This window comes from Chelonoidis abingdonii, chromosome 14 (genome assembly GCF_003597395.2).
Source record: "Chelonoidis abingdonii isolate Lonesome George chromosome 14, CheloAbing_2.0, whole genome shotgun sequence".
Lineage (NCBI taxonomy): Eukaryota > Metazoa > Chordata > Testudines > Testudinidae > Chelonoidis > Chelonoidis abingdonii.
The window spans coordinates 5,858,949-5,876,419 of NC_133782.1; the positions used below are offsets into that span (position 1 = coordinate 5,858,949).

General features: G+C 44.6%; 1 protein-coding gene across 1 annotated transcript in view; it reads left to right on the top strand.

The window, feature by feature from the left end:
* Positions 1-17,471, top strand: part of LOC116816866 (peroxidasin homolog) — a 55,058-nt gene that overhangs the window by 21,936 nt on the left and 15,651 nt on the right. Inside the window, exons 5-12 of the mRNA XM_032766458.2 lie at positions 2,676-2,747; positions 5,742-5,813; positions 8,689-8,858; positions 10,413-10,530; positions 12,761-12,930; positions 14,063-14,335; positions 14,492-14,608; positions 16,789-16,947. Coding sequence (XP_032622349.2) covers positions 2,676-2,747; positions 5,742-5,813; positions 8,689-8,858; positions 10,413-10,530; positions 12,761-12,930; positions 14,063-14,335; positions 14,492-14,608; positions 16,789-16,947 — 1,151 coding nt within the window. The remainder of the gene's footprint in view (positions 1-2,675; positions 2,748-5,741; positions 5,814-8,688; positions 8,859-10,412; positions 10,531-12,760; positions 12,931-14,062; positions 14,336-14,491; positions 14,609-16,788; positions 16,948-17,471) is intronic.

Below are 17,471 nucleotides of genomic sequence, written 5' to 3' on the forward strand. Positions count from 1 at the left end.
TTTTCTTTCCAGCTATCAGCACTTCACGGCCAAAGTGGTATAAGAAAACCAGGGGGTAAATCTTCCAAAGCGTCCTCGCAAGTTGGGATGGCTTTGTGCATGCACGGGGAGTGGGTGGTTCATGAGAAATCCCTGGTGTGGGTCCGCATGTGCCCATGCACAGTGAGGGGTTGTGAGCATAGCGGGCAGGAGGACAAAAACTATTTGAACATGCTGGTGGATGCAGCCAACGGTGAGTCTTTTCTGCCTTGTGCATCATCACCAGCAACCAAGGTTCTGGAGTTGGAACATAACTGGCTACTTTGCTGCATGAGAAACAATAGGATTCAACTCGGTCTCTACAGTGCTGACAGTACTAAATTTATCTAATACCTTTTCCTCCTCAATAAGCTGAGCAGAAAGGTTGAGAAGACTCCTGGAGAGCAGATACTATACGTGCTGTAGCATAGGGGCTCTTTTCAGAGATACACTTCTGGCCACAACCACATTTTAACAATGAACAAACCAGATTTGGTGTCAGAGGGATAAAATACCCCATCTGTTTCTAATCCCTGAAACAGGCTTTTCTCCAAGCAAATTGGCCTTGCTCAAATCCATCCCACAAACCAACTTTTCAAGTAAAACTAAAACCTGTTTGACAGACAGTATCAGCTGCTTTCCTTCAGAGGAATGAAAGCACGCAACTGAGACTTATTAAAACACACTCCAGGCTATAGAATCTGAGTCACAACGGTTTAGTCTTTATTCTGATAGCCAATCTTCTACCAAGATTCATTCCATTATGAACGGAACAGCTGCACGCTGGCTTTTGCTCAAACCAGTTGGATGCAACTGGTAGAACATAGACTTGTAGAGTTATCAGGGGTCACCACTGGAGCTTTATTTAGGTGGCATAAGGGGAGGAGGCTACTTCTGCCACTTTGATATTTAGGTGTATTTCCTAATCATTTCAGAGCAGTGCTACTGTTGTGGGTTGATGTAACAGCTAGTTGTGGGTGGGGGGAGAGTGGAACCTTGATTATCTCTGTCTCTGTATGTTTATTGCCATGCGCTCCTTCATCCCATCCATGCAAAAGTTTCCACTAGAACCCTGTACTTTTGGATGGCAGGCATGGCTTGGAATGTTAGTGGAGCCGAGAACATCAGCCAGAATTAATATGTTTTGGCAGAGCTGGGTTGCTCATGTTAAGCACAGGTCAAACTTTTGGCACTCCATTTGACCATCCACCCTAGGGAACCCCTTCCTCAGTGCCACATGAGGGTGGGTTATCCCCTCTTCTACTGTCATTGTTTGACAGGTTTAAACTAGAAGCAGTGGTGGATTCTCTGTAATTTGAAGTCTTTAAACTTTGAGTTACTGAAGGTAACAAATCAGCCAGAGGTCATGAGTCTGTTACAGGAGTTGGGTGGGTGAGTTTCTGTGGCCTGTGATGTGCAGGAGGGCAGACTAGAGGATCACAATGATCCCTTCTGGCCTTAAAGTCTATGAGATAGCTATCCTGACTATTGTGGGGTGTATAAACCCGCATCAGCAGGGAAAGGGTTAAGGAGCTGCTTGGTCTGGAGGAGCTGCAAGTCATGCCAGGAATGCAGGAGGAGTTTAAAAGGCAGAAGCTCCTCTCAATAAGAGGCAGCCCAGGAAGGGAGCAGGCTGTTAAGTTTCCCAGCTCTTCAGAAGATGCCTGAGAGCGAGTGGAACCTCTGCCCTCACAAACGGGGAGCACAGATCCCCTAAGCTAAAAGGATGAAGAGATTGTATCCTGTGACTTGTGCTGGAGACCCAGCGGACCATGGGGTGGATTGTGGCCCATCCAGGGCCCCTTTGTGGAAAGAGGCTGATATCCTGGCTAGTACTGCCCCTGGGGTTTCTTTTTTCTTTTTCTTTGCCCCTTTGTTTAACTTCTTTTGCTGAATTTGGGTTGTTTGTTCGTTTCACTTGAGACCCCACAAAGAGGAGAAATAGCCAGAAAGTCTCAGCTGGAGAGCTGAGAGCCCACTGCCACAAAACCACCACGGAATCCTTCCACTAGGCAGGCTGGGCTTATGCGAGTGCGCTTTCCAAGGAACATCCAAACGGGGTGCTCTGATGAGGACAGATCCTTGACAGCAACCTTGTGTCTTCAGGGTGTGTGGGGGGGGGGGGCCCTCTGTAAGCCTACGTCTCCTCTTCCCCCAGTCTTGCAAAGGACTACCCTATACAGACGCTAGGGAATGCTTTAGGTAGCAGGAGGGAGGAGGAGAAAGCCCTGTACTGTTGCAGCCACTAGCTCCAATGATAGCAGCTTCAGAAGAACCACATAAAGTTCAGCCCAGGTTAATAGTCTATTGTACAATGTGGTGGTGGTGGTGGTGTTTCTATGGCTAAGGGGAGAGCTTTGAAAGTCTGGCCTGTGGGGGTTTTTATGGTTCAGTAGAGTAGAACTGTTGACAACTGACAGAAGTTTCTTGGAATGGATAGATAGGGCATGATTTCCCAACCCGGGCTGGTTTTGCACATGCAAATTGCAGATACAAATGTGAAGACCATCTTCTGAAAATTTGCCCTTGACTGTGCAGTGGCTGATTGACTGACTGGTGAACATTTGTCTGAACCACTCTCCAGCCGTGAGCTATTGTCCAGTCTTGTAAGTCAGTTTTTATAACACCATCCCTTGTGCTTTCTCTTTTTGTGCCAGTTACCTCCATTTCAATAACCTGGAAACCATGGAGCCAGAAACCTTTAGCGACCTGCCCAAACTGGAGAGACTGTAAGTGAAGGGGAAGGGGGACTCCCTTGGTCACAACATTCTTGACTTCTCATCATGTGGCCCACTGGAAGAGTTTCCATCTTGGGTGATGGGCAGGAAAGTTTCTGAAGCTTTAGTTTCAGGATCTGATATCTTCTGCTTCATTTCCTTGGAGCAACACCGGGCCTCTAAAATTGAGAGAGACCTGGACATGAGTTTCCTCAAATCAGAAGACTTTAGTCCTTGCAAAACAGGAAGGTGGGTGAGAATATAAGGAGCTCATCCCAGGATGTATTCTGTGCATTCTGACACATACAACGGGGTGAATCCACCGCTGGCCCTGTATCTGGTCAAGCCGTATTAAAATGCTGTGATTTTACACTTCTTTTCAGGTCAACATTAGTCAACTCTTGGCACCAATGCCAGAACGAGGTGGAAGGAGGGCAAGGGGCTGTGCCCCCCCCCCCACTTTTTAACATGGGCATAGTTTGGAGGGGCAGGGGGGGCTTTGCCCCCCAAACTGCAAGCCTTGGGCAGGCTCGGAGCAGTGCCAGCAGGGGCTGCGCTTCCCAGTGGGGGAGCTGATCACAGTGCTGCAGGTGCCAGACCAGACTCCGGCTGGTGGGAAAGGCAGGAGGAGGACAGGCTGTGTGGCTGGTTCCCAGTGAGCTATGTGCAGCTGCTGGAGGGAGGAGACGGGCTGCACCAAGTGCTAGGAAGAGAGGGGTGCAGGGGCTAGGTCCATGAGGGAGTGCAGGTTAGGAGAAAAAGGGGCTCGAGAGATTAGGGGAAGGGGTACAGAAATCCCTCCCCCCACCTTTTACAAAGATTCTCGCGGCCTTGACTCTTGGGCAGTTTGCATGAGAAAATGAGGGGAAAATGCAGTCAGAGAAAAAGATAACAAGAAAAATGTGTGTAATGCTCTAGAATGGGTAGAGAACTAAAGCTTTCCTTTCCTACTCCCCAGTACTACTAAAAGGAACAACATCACAGCCAGAACAAGTCAAGTGAAGGTTCATATTCAGTTCAGCAAGCCCTCTCTATATTGGCAAACAAATGTGCTTTACATCCACAAACACTAGAAAGAGGCCCAGAGAAAAAGCCAGGATTCAAACATCCCTGAACTTTAGGATAATCAAGAGCTGGATCAAGAGGTTCTAGCTGATCTTTGTAACTTAACAAACTAAAACCCTGGTATCATAACTTCTTACTCAGATTTGAACCTTAGCATTCATAAACTGAGAAGCTAGCATGAACCCTTCTAAGCTTAATTACCAGCTTAGATTTGATCTCGCTGCCACCAGCCAAGTGATTTCCAAGACTTGGCTCCCTCTCTAGTCTCCCAAAACCTTCTCTGGGGGACCCCAAAACTCAGAAGCCCTGAGTCTTACCCCAAAGGGAAGTAAACCCGCTCCCCTTGTCTCATCTTTATCTCTATTTCCCGGCTCCCCCTCCTGGGTTATCCTGGCGTACTGTACTTAACTCCTTGAATGCAAAACAGAGAATGTGCAATTTACTTCCCCTGAGCATGCAGATTCAACTTAGTCAAGCTAACAGAGAGATTTCCCCCTCCTTCTTCTTAGCCTTTACCAGAGAAAATTCAAACAGGTTTTAAAAAGAAAGCTTTATATAAAAAAAAGAAGAAAAAAGAATCAAATATTGTCTGTATCAAGATTGACATATAATACAGGATCAATTGCTTAAAAGAAAAAATGAATAAACAGCCTTATTCAAAAAGAGATACAATTTAAACATTCCAGCAACTACACACATGTAAATACAAAACAAAACATATAAAAGCCTATTGTTTTGCTACCTTTGTACTCACAACTTTGAAACTGAAGATTAGAAGCTTGAAGATAGAAAGAAGCCTCTCATAGCCGAGAGACAGACAAAAGACCAAGACCCAAACGTTCCCTCCCCTGAGCTTTGAAAAATCCGGTTTTCTGATTGGTCCTCTGGTCAGGTGTTTGGTTCCTTTTGTTAACCCTTTACAGGTAAAAGAAACATTAACCCTTAGCTATCTGTTTATGACACCTGGATCTAAATTTCAGGGAAGTTAAAACTCTGAATTTAAACCTCAAATCCAAATTGTGAGGCATGGCTGAACCCTAGGGCACCCATGCACGCGTTTCACACACACGGCTGCCTGTGTATTCCTTTCCTGTTCCATTGTTTAATACAGTGAGTTACTCACTAGCATCTGTCAATTTTCCTTCATTCTGAATTTTAGATATGGCTGCAGACCTCCTCCTAGTAATCATAACCTAATTACTCCATCTTGCTCCCCACCTATGCATACTGGTGTAACTAACTTGCTGTTCTTCTAAGAACCAGGAGTCTTGAATCATATGTCTCAGAACCTGGAGCTGAACTTTGGTTTTATCTAGAAATAGGCCAAGGGGCTGGTGTTGGATCTGTACTAGATTTAGGATAGGGTTTGGGTTCAAGGTCTGGTTGATTCTAGGATCAGGTTTGGGTTTAGACTTTTTTAAGGGCACTGGGCTAACATGAGATGTTCTCATAAGATCTCTGCCTCCTTGAGCTGACATCTTATAGTAATGGCTGCTCTTGCAAAATTTCAGCAGTGTCTGAATCCATGCTCAAAATAAGTCCCTTCTGGTTTTGGATCTAAGCTAGAACCAAAATGCTTGGGATGGGTCCAATCGTAGAGCTTCAACCTCTTCCTCCCTGCCCCTTGCAGAATTTGAAGTGGTTTTTATTTAAGAATATGGTTTGGGGAATTTTTTATTTCAAATCCCGAGTCACCATCTCCAGTACACATTCAGCATTTGATGTTGCATATTGCATTGTGTTCACAGGCAAATTAACAATATCCCTATAGCCCCTAGAGAGTATCAAAGTATCATATGCACACACACAATAAATTTGCACATCAGCAAGATTCTGGTGACCAATGTTAAGGTTTAGACTGAGCTTTGACCTGGGATGTTGTTATCTGTATAGTGTAGAATTCTGCATAATGCTTTGGCACTCTTGATATCCCCATTGCAGATTCTTGCACAACAACAAAATTTCCAGAATTCATCCAGGAACCTTCTCTCAACTGGAATCCCTCAAACGGCTGTAAGTGGATGACACTGCCTGCAAAGAACAATCGTTTTGTCTTTTATCACATGGCCAGGACCTAGAGACCAATTTGACTGGCTGACAAAGGTTCCAGTTAATGTAGTTCTGGGACAACTGTTATGTCTTGTACACTGTTGTGTTAGCCGTGCACAAGAGAAGACTTAACCAGTTAGTGGATCCTTCACTTTGCTGACTCAAATTGCTGTAGTGCCTTCTGCACAAGCTGCAGCTGAGGTCCCTCTTAGGGCTCAATCCTACAAGGTGCTCAGTACCCTCCACTCCCATAGCATGCTTGAGCTCATCCAAAGCTTATTGAAGTCAATGAAATGATTTTGCTTGTTAGCCATCCTTAAATCGATACACCCTGTGAAAGGAGAAATACTGTATGGTGAGAGAAGTCTTTTAGTATTTTTTATAGGGACTTGGGATAGAACCTTGTGCTTCACTACACAGCCAAGAAGCATGGTTATCTTGCAACAAACACAAAGCTTATCATGTGGTGTTCTTCACTTAATCTGGCTTTCTCCTGATTTTCTCTTTCTTTCACTTAAAAATCCTTCATACCTTAGAGTTGTTTGTGAAGTTGAAAAGTTTTGTGCACAAATCATGGGGTTCTGCCATAATTGAAAAATCCACAGTAGGATCATGCTTCGCCGTTCCGCTGCTGCCTTCTCGACATTTGCTGCACACAGAAAAAACTTCTTCTCATGTTGCCTAATAATAATTCATAATAATAATTTATAAGAAGTTGTAAAATGTTGCCCAAGTGTCAAGGATGAATGAGATGTTTGCAAAATATGGTTACATGGTATGAATTTTTATATTACCAAATATTTGTTTCATGAAGCATTGTACCCTTTTTCATTTTTCTTATGCAATTTTCACAAAGTGAAACCCAAGAACCTTCCACAGCTGAACTTTCAAAAGGGAATGTGGTATAGTCTAAAGTTTTCTTTGGTCTCCTTTAGCCCTGCACCTAGAGTTGACCCTAGTAATGAGATCTGCAGGGAAGAAAGGACAGAATTAGCTGAAATACCATTATTGCCATCTCCCAAGGGTGGGAAATGGTTTACAGAGATGAAAACTCCTCTGCAGTCATGGCAGCATATACAGCATCTAGCATTGGGTGTACCAAGCAACTGATTCAAAGCACATTAAAATCAATGAGAATCTTTCCACTGGCTTCAGTGGGCATTGGATTAGACCTAAGAATTGGAATGTTAGATTGGTGATGTTATTCCTTATATAGTAATCTGAAATTTTATACCGCTGTGCTCCTTTGTATGGGCACAATAAGAACCCACAAACTGTGTAGATGTAAAAATGTGTCCATGAGATTTGTGCTTGTATTTGTGGTCCCACAAATGAATTGTGGATACCAATACTGATAGCTGGACAGTTACTGAACTGATTTTCTAGTTTCAGGCCAGATGAAATATCTGCGTAATGGGCAGTGGTGCGTATTCTAACTATCCAGGTATAATTTGAAACGAACAAGCATGGGGAACTAAAACAGGATTTCTACCTTCAGCAGTTAGTAGCAGAACTGAACAAAAACTGGAATTTCCATCCTGCATGAAATTTTGATATTTCAACATTTGTTTTTATCCCAAATCAAGACAAAAAATTAAAATTAGATCTGATTGAAAAACTTCAAGGGAACATTTTCCATTAGAAAATGCAGTTCAGTCAAACTGAAAATGCTTCAAGAAATCATGTCAATTTTGCTGATGTTTCATTTCAGGGAAGAAAACAGGAGGGAAAGTCACAAAATGTCGAAACGTCCCATTTTGACATTTTGGAATGAAACGTTTTAATTTTTTATTTTGAATATAAAGATACATTTGAATAAAATTTTGAATCAACTTTTGATTTTGAATTTTGTTTATTTTATATTATATGTGATAAAATAAAGTAGCAATCTTAACTAATTACTTAAATCTATCCAAAACGTTTTTAAAAGTTTTTTTTTGCAGAGAATTTCTAGATTTTTGGCTGAATTAGAATGAAAACAAATTTTGACATCACAAAATCCAGAATGAAACAAAATTTCCATCATCTGCATAGCTCTAGGTGAAATATCAACATTTTTCATGGAATGAGTAGTTCTGAAATATTTAGATTTGAAAATGCCAAAATATTTCATTTCTAATCAAAATGAAACAGTTTGACACTTCAACTTTCATTTTGGTTTGTTTTGGGTCACCTCAACATTAAAGTGTATTTCCCTATGGTTGTGCATTGCCTCATAGGGGCTGTAGTTTAATTTGCTTGATGACCCATTCTGCCCTATGGATCAAGCGCCCTGGCTGGACTACATCTGCCATGATGCACCACACTATTCAGTTAGAGGGGACCCTGGATTGCATCATGGGAGATGGAATCTGGTCAGGGAGTCCAGCCCATAGGACAGAATGAGGATCTGAACTACAACTCTCATGAGACAATGTGCCACAATAAGGATCGGATTTAGCGTTCAACTGACCTGAAATGAAACATTTTAGGTCAGTACAACAAATCGAAACATTCTGATTTGGATCAAACCAGCTCTAATTCATTGATGTCATTGAACCAATATGTATTTCTGAGGAAAGGAGGCGGAAGCACTGATAAATTGAGGACCAGATTTCCAAAAGAGCTCAGCACTCAACAGCTGCCATTTTAGGCACGTATACAATAGGAGCTGTTGGATGCTGATAACTTCTGAAAATCTGCCCACTTCAGTTAGGTCCCTGGATGGGAGCTGAGAGCTCTTTTCAGAATCTGGCTCCGAGTCTATTTCGTGTAGCCCAAGCCATTGTGTATGTTTAGGGAGGGTGATTGGGGAGTGAATGGGGAATTAAATAACTTTTCTTTGATCTACATCTCATAGACGGCTGGACTCCAATGCCTTGCTCTGTGACTGTGATTTGATGTGGCTGGCCAAACTGCTGAAGAAATATTCTGAACAGGGCAATATTCAGACAGCTGCCACCTGTGAGAATCCAAGGGAATTGCAGGGTCGGTCCATCACAACCTTGACAACCCAAGAATTTAACTGTGGTGAGCATGTTTTTATTATTAAATCTATTCACCCAGTGATGCTCAGTTCTGAAATCAGTGGGATTGCACCGGTGTAAACAAGAAAAGGGGTTGGTCCAGCATCTGTGGGGTTTTCCCCCCTATGGTCCTGCTTTGCATTCACTTCCACTGCTGAAATGAGCGATGATTAATGAGGTCAAATGACTTGATCAAAGTAACATAATAGGAGTCGACAGCACATCTAGAATGTATGCTCAGGACCCTTCCAGTATTACTCCTTTTCTCTAGCCACTAGACAACACTGCCTATTTCAGTTCCTTTTCAGCACCAGTGCTGCAAGTAGGAAGATGGAGACTGGTGCTGTCAGCATCCCAGGTGAATAGACCATACCCTTAAGCTAAAAGAGCACTTTGGCTGCAGTCATTTTTTCTTTGCACATGAGCATCAGTACAAGTATCCATAACCTTAGTTAAATACTCTGTCATAAGTACTATACCAATGGAGCAATACGATATAACGAGTGCCCCAGCAGTATGTGTCTCTTTCACTGTAATAGTGATAGGCCCCAATTCAGCAAGGTACTTAAGCACATGAGCAGCCCCGTTTGTTTCAATGGCACTCCTCATGGGCTTAAACTTGGACACAAGCTTATGTACCTTCCTGAATCAGGGTCAGATTCATCCCTATTCAGCAAAACCAGCACTGCAGCATATTTAATTCCCATTGAAGCCAACAAGACGTAAACGTGTGTTTTGCGGAGTAGGGATGGACTGCTGCATTGGGGTCACAGTGTGTAAGCCCATTTTATAATATAAGTGGTAAGGCTTAGAATATTGTACCCATATTTTAAGCTATTGGGTCAGAATTGGCCCAGGATTGCTTGGCATGTGGGGTGATTTATTCATCTCTAGGCTTGGTCTAATTAGGCTTTAACTTCATCCTACCCTGGAGTTTCCCAATACCTGTATGTTAGGTTAGTATATACCACCTTATACAAATGCCTGGCAGTTATAAGAGCTGAATTGGTCTATGGGTTTTCCTGGAGTTCTGTTCACTCATGCTAGGGTGCATCTCACAATACCCTCCCATCGTGCCACCCAGCATTTGGCGTAAGTAGAAGGAAATTTGTCTAAGTCAAGTTTGTTCTATGACTTAGTACAAGCTGGGAAGGTACCTTCACAGACCGATAGCTGGAATGCTAGCATCCAAAACAAAAATAAGGAAGGGGCAGAGCAACAAGTTAAGGAATTGAGACAAACTGAGGGGTTGGATTTTAGTGACCTGTAAAGAGTTTTGTAACTTTGTTAAATCATCCTATAAATACTCCTAGCTGAAATGTGTAACTGTGGGACCACACCTTCTGTTTAAGGTGAATGTAACCACGCTGCATAAGACTGCTTCCTGGAGACTGGTATCATATAGAATCTTTTTCCTGTACTATGTTCTTACTGGCTTTTAGCAGTAAACCTAACTGATACTGGTTATGAGATTTCATTGTGAGCCAATGTGTGGTCAGGCAACTGACTATACAATTTATCAACACTAGAGTGGGTTTTGTTAAATGGTGTTTTTCAGAGAGGCCTCGCATCACCACCGAGCCCCATGATGCTGATGTCAAGTTGGGAAACACTGTTTATTTCACCTGCAGGGCAGAAGGAAACCCAAAGCCAGAGATCATCTGGCTACACAACAAGTGAGTCGCACACACAGGCTCTGTGGGGGTGGCCGCTTCCATCGAGTTACTGCCTTTGATTACAGGAGTCATTTCACACAAATTAGAAATGCATGTTTCATTAATTGTATTTACCTTCATTTTAGTAGCACTCTCCAGTGACCCTGTCAATAAAGTGCTGACTTCTTCTCCATCTGAAATGTTTTCCCAGGGTTTATACTTGCCCATAAATGTACTCTGCAGGCTGAAAGAAGTTGTCTCTGAAAACATTTTATTAACCTTTTGGCGTGCTTGGAGCCACCATGTTTGTGATCTATTAACCACTAAAATGGTGCCTCCTGTACTTGGTTTGCCCATGGAAATGTCAGCACTTCAAAGGGAAGTTATTGTATTCCATTGCGGTGTGGAGGCTGCAATGAAAGCTCTCCTGCCAGTGTAGACGCCTCTGGTGCACAATGACACTAGGTGCTGAAAAGTCATAGGGAAATGCCTGACAAGAAAATGTTTTGGGCTTGAGCACTTGTCAATTCTTCATGTTAAAGTATTCCTTGGTTTCCCTTGCTTCTATGTCATGGGAATGTGGGCAAGTGAATAGGACGATTTTAAAAGTAAAACCAAAAGGATGAATGCTAGCATCCCTGCTGACACTCTGCAGGCAGAGTTTCACTCCAGTGCAAATTTTTGTGGCTGAGTTATCTTGCTCTTGAAAGAGGGTTTTGTGATGGAAATGCTGGCAAGTTCCCACTCAGAGCAGTGCAAATGGGATCACATTAATATATGTTCATCACACTGGAAACCACTATAACCGGGCAGCAAAGGGAATTAATAAATGCTCACCGCGCATGTTGTTCTGCCTGGTGGATCCAGCTATATTCTGAGGGAGAAATTTCATCTCTTTCTTTAGTCTTCTGCAGCCCTTCAATGTTTCATCATGCTAGGACAAATGATATCCAACAGGGTGACCTTCTAATGCTGGCTGGGCTCCAGGAGTTGCAGCTGAATGTGGGGAGAGAAAAAAATACTTCACAGCTTTCAGGTCCTGGAATGGAATTCCCATATTTATTAGGACTCCACAGTGAATTTCCACCTAGCTCTTCTCCTAACGAAGAACCTCCAGCCCTGCTGAAATAAAGTTGGCTTCTCATAAAGCTTTAGGGGTGACTTCATCATGACTACTGCATGCATTACTTGATGCTATTTTATATGTGCTTTCACTGATTTTTTTTTTAATCTCTTAGGTATAAAAAGATTCCTACCCTTACACTAAACATCTTAAAAAACAAAGTTAATACTACAGCTGGGTGAAGTTTACTAAAGGGCTATTTTTAATATATATTTTTTCAAAACTTTGAATGTAGTGAAAAAATATTTTTTCATAATTATTTTTACATTTTCCCTATTTCTCAACAGCTTATAGCACCAATAAACATTTTTTTCCAAATTTTGAAATTTCAATGAACATTTTTTTAATTTTACATTTTGAAAAAAGGAAGTTTCACAAAATGTTTTCCATTTTTTTTTGAGCAGCTCAGTCTAATGTATTGAATACCATAAAACCTGTCACTTCTCCCTAAGCAAGCAAGGTCTCTGATGGGATTGCTACTAAGAGTTACCAAGTTAAATGTTGTTCTAGCTGCCTAACTGCTATGCTACATGTTTAAATTTTCAAGGACGTTCCTGTCTACAGAGACAGGCAACCATTAAGTAGTCATTTTAGGGCAGACTGTCAGGGGAGACTTTTCCTTTTGTTCTTTCTTCCTTTATAGTTCTCTTTGCCTGCAATAAAGATTCCTGTGACTGAAAGTATCAGTGTATATCGAGGTGGAGAAGCATGCTAAAAATTGTTTAGGTGGTTTTATTGGATCCATTGGTATAATGATATATTTACTTGCAGTGTATGATTCACCTGCTGAATAAATCTATGTTTTGAGTTCCGGATAGGGTGTGGTCCTTAGTGAACAAGGGAGAGAGAGCTGGAATTCAAGCTGAGACAAAACTTGAATGTTTCTGCCTGTAGTTGTTTTCTGTATAAAAGGAATACTAGCTGTGATTCCATATAATATGACAGTCGGTGGAAAAAATATTTGCTGTCAATTATGGGGAGCTAAAAAATAATTTGAAGAGAGACAGACCTAATACTATGCATGCAATAGATAAGTAAATAGTTTGACGATGATGAATGGGGGAAATGGTAGTGTTTTTCCTCTGTCCCTCCAAACTCAGCTTCTTTGTGCCTGGCTGTGCTTTTCAGTAATGAAATTGACATGAAAGACGATGGGCGCCTTAACTTGCTGCAGGATGGAACCCTGATGATCCAAAACACCAAAGAATCTGACAAAGGCGTCTACCAGTGCATGGCCAAGAACGTAGCTGGAGAGGTCAAGACACAGGAAGTAGTTCTGCGCTACTTTGGCACTCCATGTAATTGAGCCTTAAACACTTCTTGACGGTCTGGATTATGGAAGGGAGTCAGATTAAGCCCTTCCTTTATTTATGTACACTTTGGCAAGTGTCTTCACACGTGTGGTGCTTTGAAAGTTCCTATCTGGTTGGAGGGGTGTTATGGAGCAAAGGGAGGGATAGTACTAGTGAAGCCATTATTGTATGAATCCACCAACCATTTCAACCCCTCAGAAAATTAACATAGCACACATGAAGGCTACTGCTGCTCTGAGCAGGTAGGGACAAGTTCTGCTCCTGCTCCAGAACCTTCAGAAAGAAGGGCTGCCTCTCTGTAACTCTAATACAGCACCCTGGAGCCTGGATTGTTTCCTCAGGCTGTGCAGGAATGAGGATTTTCCCCAAGGACTCAGCTTGTGTAGCAGAGAGGGTCAGAAGGCCCCTGTGATTCATTGAGTAAAAGTCACTGGAACTGTGTTGTTACATTCATTATCCACTGATGTTTATTTCTAGTGGCCCCCGTGTGTGCTAGGCACTTCGAGACAGGAGTCAGGGTTGAAGTACGTCTTCTGGAGGCAGGGTCCTGAGTGCAGAGAGAGAAGGGGACTGGAGGAGGGGAGGTTTGAGGGGAGGGAATCGAAGGTGGTAAATAAGTGTTGGGGATTGCAGGCCTAAGAATATCACAGAACAGAAGGAGAGGACAAACATCCCAGTAAAGAGGATCTGCACAGCCCTGAGACTTTCTCCAGGGATGGGCAGAGCATGGAAGCAGAAGCGCAAGAATCATAGGTTCGGAGTAAGCCAGGGTGGGAAGATTTGTGGGGCAACCTTTATAGACATGGATGATGAGAGCAAAGGGGAGAGGGAGAGCGGAGTACAGCGATATCGCAGCCGAGTCAGTGGAGATGCAGAGTGGTAGAGGAGTCATTCGTCTTGTCAGTTTGGAGGTCATGGAAGGGTTGGGTGGAGGGAGGCGTGATGAGACACAGCAGACTCTGAACACATTTGAAATGCAATCTGGGTCAAGCCCCACTTTTCTGTGGAAGATTTGTTCTAATTTACCAGCGAAGTTTGATTTGCCCCGTTCTCGAGGGGCCTGCCCAGGAGAGGGCAGCAAGGTTGCTTGTGTCTGAAATGTGTCCCTTGCTTTCAGCCAAGCCCAGCTTTGTGATCCAACCCCAGAACACAGAAGTGTTGATTGGGCAAAGCGTCACCTTGGAGTGTGGGGTCTCTGGGCACCCACCCCCTCATGTCATCTGGACTCTGGGCACGGGCTCACCACTCCCAAGCGATTCCCGCTTTGCCATCACGGGCTCGGGAGGGCTGTACATCCAAAACGTCACCTTTTTGGACCAGGGCCAGTACAACTGCAATGCCAGCAACTCAGAAGGCTCCATCCAAGCTATGGCAAACATTATAGTGCAAGGTGAGGAACTCAATGACATTGGCTGGTGTTAAGCACTCAACTGCTGGTCAGGCCGCTAAACCCAGTGTACTGGGCCCTGTTCTGCTCTCAGTGGCTATTCCTGTGTGGCTGGATTTGGTTTTTTCCTACTACTCTGCCATTGTCTTCTCCCCTCAGATGCTCCCAGGTTCCTGGTCATTCCCATTGATCAGACTGTGACCGAGGGGCAAAGCGTGGATTTCTCCTGCACTGCTGAAGGCCATCCTCCACCTGTTATCACCTGGACAAGGGCAGGTACTCCCCCCCCGTGTTATCTTCTCCTGTAAATACCCACCGGGCCTGGACAATGATGGCTAGGCTACTGCTCTGGGGCATTCTGCAGCCGATGGTGAGTTATCACCCAGCTGACCTGAAGGTTTACCACCCTGGTAAGATGTCGGATCTCATGACATCCTTTGGGCTGGTGGTTGGCCTGAGGTTGAAGTGGATGGATAATGCGTGGCTGTTCCCATACTTACTCAGTGCAACTCTAAAAAATGTTCATTATACTACATGAAATATCCAGGTTCGGAGTCACCTTCCCAGGTGCTTCAGGAGTGGCATTAAAGTGGTTCCCCTTTGTCCCTCCAGTGATTGGAAGGTGGTGCCAAGAGGCCATGGCATCGTCCTATCGTCACTGGCAGGGACGTGGAGGATTCTGGTGGGAAAGAGGGAGGCTGAGGTGAGAGTACAGGGAGCCTAAGGCAGTCACTGAAACTCTTCCTTAGGGGTCGAAAGAGGCAATTTGGCTTCTGTAGCCTGTAGGTACCAGTGAGGTCAGTCGCTTCTCTTTGACTGAATTTTCTTTACCTTTGATGGATTAACTGCTGTAGCCTTGACTCCACTCTCTAAAGAGTGATGGTTCTGGCCTGAGCCTACAGGGCTGGTAGCTAGCAGACATTCCAGGGTGAGTGAGTGGCTACCGTGGCGGGTGGACTGTGTCAGGCAGCCGGGGGTGAGTGCAGGAGTCACTGGTCAGAAGTGGCTCTCCCTTGGCAGGTTCTTCATCCAGCCCAGCATGGATCAATACATGGCACAGCCCTGGGGGCAAGGCCACCCTGCAGGGTGCTCCCCTGGGCCCTCCAGGGCTCCCACAGCTCACCCTTAGGGCACACCCTTCCCAGTGACAAGTTACCACCACAGCTCCAGCCCCTCCGCTGGCTGGGAGCTGGCCTGACCCACCCGTCCCCTCCACCAAGCTAGGACACTGCACCAGCCAACGAAGCCACAAGCAGGGAGCAGAGCCCGCCTGGCAGGCACATGCCTCTTACCCTGCCCAGGCGCCAGCACCCTCTTGACCACAACACCCCAGAGCAGTTGCCCACATTGCCCGCCCATAAGGCTGGCCCTGATTACATTGCATCATCCAGGGTAACATTAAGAATCAGGAAAAGAACAGAGACTCTTAAGCCTATACACATTCCTAAGTAGGACTATCAGAAGGAAGGAGGGATTTGGAGACTGCATGTCCTTCACTTTCTTTTCATCATGAAGTCCTTGGCAACGCTGAACCATAGCCAGTTCCAGTCACTCACCTGGTTTGAGAGAGCTGGGGGCTGGATAGCCATGGCTGATTGGTGTCACCGCACTGCAGCTTTTGGTCATCACCTGGTTCTTTCTAATGGGAGAGGGTGCTAGAGGAGAGAACTTGCTACTGACACCTCCCTGGGGTTTCTTTTTTTGCTTTTGAAAACTGACCTTTGAAGTTCTGTGATGGTTCTCAGCACGGCTCCTCGGCGCTGACCCCACGTAACAGTCTCTGGGCCAGGAGCCAGTTATCCCTGGCCCAGAGGCCCCCCAGCTTCCTGACGCTCCACAAGCCATAATTAATTGTTTTGAGCTGCCGGCACTGTGGCTTCCACAGCAGCAGACCAGCCATCAAGCTCAGAAGGGCCAGCTGAGATCTCCTTAACCAGCATGTTCTCCATTTCCTTTAACCTTTTCCCTGTTGCTGCCAGTGTTCCAGGAGCAGCTTTCCTGTAGGATGGACACTGAATGGAGTGCCATGACAGACTGTGGAGTTAGCAAGGCTGTGGCATGAATAGACTTGGTAGGCTGTCCAGCAATGAAAAGGTTAAATAAATACCACTTTAGTGTCTGACCTCCTGCATAACACAGGCCACAGGACTTCCCCGAATTAACTCCTGTTTGCACTACTGCCAACCCCTTTCAAAAACATCCCATCTTGATTGTGGGGAGTCCACCACATCTCTGGGTAAGTTGTTCCCATGGTTAATAGAGGACATGCAAATTGCAACCCAGGTTAGAAAGGTCTGGTGGAGTCTTGTTCGTGTTGATTGTGCTTCAGGGCATCAATAGCAGGGGGTCGGGGGTTGTAGTGTGTGAATGCGCCGATTCCAGACACACACTCAACCACTCAGTGAACGCAGTAGTAACACAGCTTCACAAACACATCATTCTGCTGTCACAATCAGGTGGGCCATTGCCAAATGACCGGAGACACAGTATCCTCTCCACTGGCACCTTGCGCATCACGAGGGTTGCCCCGCATGACCAAGGCCAGTATGAATGCCATGCCGTCAGTGCCATTGGAGTCAAGAGCCTCCCAGTGCAGCTTTGGGTGACGCCTCGAGGTACACCAATGCGGGCCAGCATGTGTGGAAAATACTAGTTGCCAAATGGATTGCATTTGCTTTACAGTATGTTGAGTTTGACACTATCTGGTGAGGAAGGCAATTTTCTGAATTCCTGGGCAATGGATTTTTCTTTGCCTTGGGGAGCAGAGGGACCATAGTAAAGTTCCTTTAGAGGATGGGAGAAATGCACAAGTCCAGGTTCTCAGCCAGTGTAAATCAGCATTGTTCCGTTGAAGTCAATGAAGCTGCCTAGTTTACATCAGCTCAAAACTCACCTGACATGGACAGTGACTGGGAGACAGGGACTACACCAGTGCTCATCTAGTTGGTGAGTGTTAGTTTTAGTGCTCCTCATGGATCTTTCACTGAGCGGTGCCCTTCCAAAACCTACATTTAAATGCTGAAAAATACATTCAGGCTGGGACGTTTTCAAAGGAGCATAATGGAATGAGAATTGGGCATCGGACTGCTTTAGACTCCTTTGGAAATCCCAGCAGAAACATTTTATTTGGCTTGATATT